Source organism: Oncorhynchus gorbuscha, linkage group LG12 (assembly GCF_021184085.1).
Source record: "Oncorhynchus gorbuscha isolate QuinsamMale2020 ecotype Even-year linkage group LG12, OgorEven_v1.0, whole genome shotgun sequence".
NCBI lineage: Eukaryota > Metazoa > Chordata > Actinopteri > Salmoniformes > Salmonidae > Oncorhynchus > Oncorhynchus gorbuscha.
Genome location: NC_060184.1, coordinates 5,520,296 through 5,528,310, shown reverse-complemented (window position 1 = coordinate 5,528,310; position 8,015 = coordinate 5,520,296). Strand labels below are relative to the sequence as shown.

The window sequence follows — 8,015 nt, the reverse complement described above, 5'->3', positions numbered from 1 at the left end:
CCAGTACGGACTCATGGGAGTACTGAGGTAAATGTCTATGTACAGGTACCAGTGGGTCTCCCGAAATGTACACAACCCAGCCCAGCCAGTACTGAGGTTTTATGACACAATGTCCATCCAACCTGGAAGACAGCTGCACCAATGAGTCGGAGGAAACACCGTACACCTGGTGACCGTGTCAGCGTGCATTGCACATGGTACCAGTACTGAGCTAATAACGCCACATGGTAGTACGCTAGTGCGTGATGGGACAGAAACATCCCAGTACTGGGCAATAACTTCCCTAACTCTAGTACACATGGTACCAGCTGGGCCAATAACTGTATGTACCACCCCTGATAGGCCTCCCATGGTCGTACTGAGCTGGCTATGCAACCAGTAGCCTGGATGTACACATGGTACCAGTACTGATCTAGTGGCAATAACAGCTAGCACTGGTACCAGTACTGCAGTGCCTTATGACCACTGGCCAGTACTGAGGTAATAACTAGGCTATGTACACATGGTATACACACATGGTACCAGTACTGAGGTAATAACTAGTCTATGTACACATGGTACCAGTACTGAGGTAATAACTATATACACATGGCTATGTAACACATGGTACCAGTACTGAGGTAATAACTAGGCTATGTACACATGGTACCAGTACTGAGGTAATAACTAGGCTATGTACACATGGTACCAGTACTGAGGTAATAACTAGGCTATGTACACATGGTACCAGTACTGAGGTAATAACTAGGCTATATACACATGGTACCAGTACTGAGGTAATAACTAGGCTATATACACATGGTACCAGTACTGAATAACTAGGTAATAAGTACTGAGGTAATAACTAGGCTATGTACACATGGTACCAGTACTGAGGTAATAACTAGACTATGTACACATGGTACCAGTACTGAGGTAATAACTAGGCTAATAACATGGTACCAGTACTGAGGTAATAACTAGGCTATGTACACATGGTACCAGTACTGAGGTAATAACTAGGCTATATACACATGGTACCAGTACTGAGGTAATAACTAGGTAATAACTAGGCTATGTACACATGGTACCAGTACTGAGGTAATAACTAGGCTATGTACACATGGTACCAGTACTGAGGTAATAACTAGGCTATGTACACATGGTACCAGTACTGAGGTAATAACTAGGTACACATGGTACCAGTACTGAGGTAATAACTAGGCTATGGTGGTACCAGTACTGAGGTAATAACTAGGTAATAACTAGGCTATGTACACATGGTACCAGTACTGAGGTAATAACTAGGCTATGTACACATGGTACCAGTACTGAGGTAATAACTAGGCTATGTACACATGGTATACACACATGGTACCAGTACTGAGGTAATAACTAGTCTATATACACATGGTACCAGTACTGAGGTAATAAATAGACTATATACACATGGTACCAGTACTGAGGTAATAACTTGGCTATGTACACATGGTACCAGTACTGAGGTAATAACTAGGCTATATACACATGGTACCAGTACTGAGGTAATAACTAGGCTATGTACACATGGTACCAGTACTGAGGTAATAACTAGGCTATGTACACATGGTACCAGTACTGAGGTAATAACTAGGCTATGTACACATGGTACCAGTACTGAGGTAATAACTAGGCTATGTACACATGGTACCAGTACTGAGGTAATAACTAGGCTATGTACATGGTACCAGTACAGTAATAACTGGCTATGTAATACCAGTACTGAGGTAATAACTAGGCTATGTACACATGGTACCAGTACTGAGGTAATAACTAGGCTATATACACATGGTACCAGTACTGAGGTAATAACTAGGTAATAACATGGTACCAGTACTGAGGTAATAACTAGGCTATGTACACATGGTACCAGTACTGAGTTGATGTGCAGCAGCACGAGGTAATTGAGGTAGATACAGGGCCTTCAGACAGTTTTCACACTCCTTGACTTTTTCCACATTTTGTTGTGTTACAGCTTGAATTTAAAATGGATTAACTGGCCTACACATAATACCACATAGTGTACAAGTGGAATTATGTTTTCAATATGTATTCAACCCCTTTTGTTATAGCAAACTAACAATTTCACATAATAAGTTGCATGGACTCTGTGTGTAATAATAGTGTTTAACATGATCTTTTGAATGACTACCTCATCTCTGTACCCGACACATTACAATTATCTGTAAGGTCCCTCCGACGAGCCGTGAATATCAAACGCAGATTCAACCACAACGATAAGGGAGGTTTTCCCAATGCCTCCAATACCCATCTACCTATTAGTAGAGGGCACACAAAAAACTGACATTGAATATCCCTTTGAACATGATGAAGTTATTAATCGATATCAATACACCCAGTGACTACAAACATACAGGCGTCCTTCTTCAGTCGCTGGAAAGGAAGGTGTAACAGCGCAGGGAATTCACCATAAAGGACAAAACAGTTACAGAGTTTAATGGCTGTGATAAGAAAAAACTGAAGATGGATCGACAACATTGTAGTTACTCCACAATACTAACCTTATTGACAGAGTGAAAAGACGGAAGCCTGTAAATATATATTTTTTAATATTCCAAAACATGCTTCCTGTTTGCAATAAGGAACTAAAGTAGAACTGCAAAACATGTGGCAAAGAAATTAACTGTTTTTCCTGAATAGAGAGCATTATGTTTGGGGGCAAATACAATGAAACACATTGTACAACTCTCTAATGGTGGTGGCTGCATCATGTTATTAGGTATGCTTGTCATCATCAAGGACTAGGGAGCTTTTAAGGATAAACTGAAATGGAATAGAGCTAAGCACAGTCAAAATCCTAGATGAAAACCTGGTTTCAGTCTGCTTTCCACCAGTCACCTTTCAGCAGGACAATGACCTAAAACACAAGGCCAAATCTACACTGAAGTTGACTACCAAGATGACATTGAATGTTCCTGAGTGGCCAAGTTACTGTGGTGATTTACATCAGCTTGAAAGTCTATGGCAAGACATGAAAATGGCTGTTTGTAGCAATGATCAACAACCAATTTAACAGAGCTTGAAGAATAAAAAAATAAAATAATGGCCAAATATTGTACAATCCAGGTGTGCAAAGCTCTTAGAGACTTACCCAGAACGACTCACAGCTCTTAGAGACTTACCCAGAAAGACTCACAGCTCTTAGAGACTTACCCAGAAAGACTCACAGCTCTTAGAGACTTACCCAGAAAGACTCACAGCTCTTAGAGACTTACCCAGAAAGACTCACAGCTCTTAGAGACTGACCCAGAACGACTCACAGCTCTTAGAGACTTACCCAGAAAGACACACAGCTCTTAGAGACTTACCCAGAAAGACTCACAGCTCTTACAGACTTACCCAGAAAGACTCACAGCTCTTAGAGACTTACCCAGAAAGACTCACAGCTCTTAGAGACTTACCCAGAAAGACTCACAGCTCTTAGAGACTTACCCAGAAAGACTCACAGCTCTTAGAGACTTACCCAGAAAGACTCACAGCTCTTAGAGACTTACCCAGAAAGACTCATAGCTCTTAGAGACTTACCATAAAGACTGCCAGCTCTTAGAGATTACCCAGAAAGACACACAGCTCTTAGAGACTTACCCAGAAAGACTCACAGCTCTTAGAGACTTACCCAGAAAGACTCACAGCTCTTAGAGACTTACCATAAAGACTGCCAGCTCTGAGAGATGTACCCAGAAAGACACACAGCTCTTAGAGACTTACCCAGAAAGACTCACAGCTCTTAGAGACTTACCCAGAAAGACTCACAGTTGTAATATCTGCCTAAGGTGATACTAACATGAATTGACTCAGGAAGTTGAATATTTATGCAAATGAGATACTTGCCATTTTCTCATTTCATTCAAAATAAATTTGCAAACATTTCTTAAAAACATGTTTTAAGTTTGTCATTATGGGGTATTGTGTGTAGGTGGATGAAAAAAAAACATTTTTTAATCCATTTTGAATTCAGGTTGTAACTCAATGTGGAATAAGTCAAGGGATATGAATACTTTCTGAAGGCTCTGTATAAGGGCCTTCAGGGGCGGCAGGGTAGCCTAGTGGTTAGAGTGTAGGGGCGGCAGGGTAGCCTAGTGGTTAGAGTGGAGGGGCGGCAGGGTAGCCTAGTGGTTAGAGTGGAGGGGCGGCAGGGTAGCCTAGTGGTTAGGGTGGAGGGCCGGCAGGGTAGCCTAGTGGTTAGAGCGTAGTAACTAGTAACCGAAAGGTTGCAAGTTCGAATCCCCGAGCTGACAAGGTACAAATCTGTCTGTGTAACGTCGTTCGTCTGTTGAATGAACAGAGTCGGACCGAAATGCAGCGTGTAGGTTACTCATGACTTTAATGAAAATAATCGCGGTACATGAAATAACTGTATATGAAAACAACAAACGAAACGTGAAACCTATTACAGCCTATCTGGTGACTACAACACAGAGACAGGAACAAACACCCACAAAATACAACGCGAAAGTCAGGCTGTCTAAATATGGTTCATCAATCAGAGACAATGACAAGCACCTGACTCTGATTGAGAATCGCCCCAGGCAGCCAAGCCTAACTGGACACACCCCTAATCATACACAATCCCAATTACTACAAACCCCAGTACGAAACACAACATATAAACCCATGTCACACCCTGGCTTACCCAAACATATACCAAAAACACAAAATATAATGACCAAGGCGTGACAGTCATTCTGCCCCTGAACAGGCAGTTAACCCACTCTGTTCCTAAGTCAGTCATTGAAAATAAGAATTTGTTCTTAACCGACTTGCCTAGTAAAATAAAGGTAAAAATTAAATAACCTATAGGTAGGTGTAAAGTGACTAGGCAACAGGATAGATAATAAACAGTAGCAGCAGCGTATGTGATGAGTCAAAAACACTCCATGCAGATAGTTAAATAGTTAGACAGATAGCTACCAGGACTAACTATTTATCAGTGACGTACTAGGCCATACGCACTACCCTCTGCATTGCCTTGCGGTCAGCTGCAGAACGTTTAAAGCTCTGAGGGCGTGACACATCTTTTCAGCCTTCTGAGGGAGAAGAGGCGTGGTCGGGCCCTCTTCACGACTGTGTTGGTGTTTGTGGACCATGATCATTCCTTAGTGGTGTGGACACTGAAGAACTTGAAGCTCTCAACCTGCTCCACTACAGCCCTGTCGATATATCAATGGGGGTTGTGCTCGGCCATCCGTTTCCTGTAGTCCACAATCAGCTCCTTTGTCTCGCTGACGTTGAGGGAGAGGCTGTTGTCATGGCACCACACTTCTAGGTCACTGACCTTCTCCCTATAGGCTGTCTCATCATTGTTGGTGATCAGGCCACTACGGTGTTGAATGCCGAGCTGTAATCAATGAACAGCATTCTCACCTTGGTGTTGCTCTTGAAAGAATTCAGCTGACAGCTCTTCTTCTCCTCCACGTTGAAGGTCACATGACACAGCAGCCTATCTGCCACATGTAGAGTAATGCGGAGGTACTAAAACTGTAGCCCAACACGTGAAATGTGGTGCTAATGGCATTTAATGAGGCTACTGGAAGTACAAGAGACCGAGTCAGTTTAGATTCCAAACAGCAAGACATGATGGAGGAGGTGTGAAAATGCTAAATAGTTGGAGTGATTTAAGAATACAGCAACTGCCCTGAGAGAGAGAGAGCACCGGTTGTGGTAGGTAGGCAATTTGGTAACATCAATAAACGGTCATATTGACAATGAATTGATTGATAAATAAACTGATACATTTACAGCGTCATGCCTGTAATATCAGGCTATAGGCTTCGGTACAAGCAATGATTTCACATCTTTCAAGTAGAGAACAGCGACGACATGAATTCTCCTGTTTCTCTTCAATTGTTTTCAGACTCACCTTATTATACCGTCACAAGGTAAGTCTTAGCCAAAAATAATAAATAATAAAAATTAACTTATTTGACTTACATAAGAAGAAACAACAGAGCACAGCGGTCCTCGCTGAGAACAGGTGGTTGAATAATCCACGTTCCATATTTCACCCTAGTGAATGATCTTTTCTACTTCTCGCCAAAGCTTCTAGCTTCTTTCTACTTTAAAAAATATAAAACATTTATCTGCTCTTCTCGGGAGGAAAAAAAAAGCATTGATGTTCTTATTTGATTATATCCTCTCCAGAAAGGTTATCTTGAAACTATGGGGACGTGGTGAGAAATCGGCTTCCGTGTCAATTCTTGAGATGATCCTCTCCTCCTGTGTCATCTTCCCGAGTGGAAGCCCTGCTTCACTTCAGCTATGTCATACAGGCGCTTCATGGGCGGGGAGAGAGTGACGTTTACTTCACCTGCTGTGTTGTACCCTTTTAGACACGAACATATATTACACTTGATTAAATCACTTTTTAAGGGTGTAGTTTCCAAAATGATATGTCTCTGTCCTCACCGCCGTGTTCTGTGTAGCAGCTGTATCCAAATGCGCTAGGAGGTAAATAAGAAGAAAAGAAGCGCAGTCCTTCTCATGCTGCTGAAATACAAGAGGCGCTTCGTTAAATGAACACCTATTTTATAAAGTTTCTTTAAGATAACCGGATACTGTTTTAAGTGCCATGAGGTTACCTTAAAAAAATGCTTTGACAGCAGACCAATAGCTCATATTCTCACCACGACGCTCGCTTCATTTACTCATGGAAGGAGACAATTATCCAGGAAACAGTTACGCACGGATTTTAAACTTAAACACATTTCTAAGTAGAGCGAAATATTTGTACTTCCATTTTCACATCGATATGACAGTGTACATATCCAGAAGTTCAATTCCATTTGCATTTCCAGTTAAAAGCGATTTTTTTTCTGTTTCACCATGAACTCTACGAGCTCCACTGGGAGGAGGAAATGTGAGGCACCGACTGACTGCGTCTACCCCCCGAACATCTCTCTTTTCCTCTCTCTCTGTCCCTCTCTCCTTCCCTGACTTAGTATATCATATGGTAAGGGAGAAGGGACTATAATGCGACTGTCTCCATAAAGCCTCACCATGGCGTTTTTATAAAACAGGTGCTTACAATCAAAGCACAAGTAAATAGTATTAAACCGGAGGCAATTAAAATCTCATTGCAGAATTTCGCCTTAACTGTCTACATTTAAATGGAAGTGAATTAGGTTTTTGTACATGGTGAGCCAGGCAGTTGTGATGATATATTGTAAAGTCTAGACAACAACAAAAAAATCCAGTTTTTTTTTAATGCTTCTGTTTCACCTTGACAAACGACGAGCTCCTCTGGGAGGAAAACACGGATTGACTGTGTCTACTCCCGTCTAGACCTAATCACTTTAAAAGGGCTGACATGTAGTGGATAAGTTAGTTGATTGATAGTAAAAGGGGTGGACTCACAGCTGAGAAAAGTGCATATGGCTATGAGTTAGTTGTTACTGCAAGAGACATCTAGAGGGCAGAGCAAGTGAATGAATAGAAGATATTGTGTAAACTTAGTCTTAGATACTTTATTTTCCCAGCTGGATTAAACAAAACAAATATAACACATTTATAGACACATACTTAATGGATACACTAGAACTTTATAATTTCATAATTACTAATATATAATTTCATAATTACTAATATATAATTTCATAATTACGAATATATAATTTCATAATTACGAATATATCATTTCAGAATTACTAATATATCATTTCAGAATTACTAATATATCATTTCAGAATTCCCCCTCCCGAGACAAATCACTGCTGTGACTGACCTCAGACCTGAGCTGTGTACCAGAGCTATTCCCTATATAGTGTACCACTTTTGACCAGAGCCACAGGGCTGTGCATAGGTCTGTGTGTTTCTAACCCCTTCAACAGGACAGGAAGGAGATGAATTCTCACGTTGTCCCTTTAAACTATTAAAGGGATGGAGTCAATGTAACAAACACACTGGCCTCCCCTGCATGTCACAATGTCACATTATCCCCTGGATCCATATACAACATTATCCCTTGGAAAAATACACAA

General features: G+C 41.2%; 1 protein-coding gene across 2 annotated transcripts in view; it reads right to left on the bottom strand.

Annotated features, from left to right (window-relative positions):
- LOC123991527 (neuronal acetylcholine receptor subunit alpha-2-like) overlaps nt 1-6,861 on the bottom strand; it is a 50,783-nt gene extending 43,922 nt beyond the window's left edge. For both annotated transcript variants that reach the window (XM_046293143.1, XM_046293144.1), the window contains exon 1: nt 5,971-6,861. In XM_046293143.1, the coding sequence (XP_046149099.1) occupies nt 5,971-6,037 (67 nt within the window). In that variant the 5' untranslated portion in view covers nt 6,038-6,861. The remainder of the gene's footprint in view (nt 1-5,970) is intronic.
- Nucleotides 6,862-8,015: the final 1,154 nt, after the last annotated feature.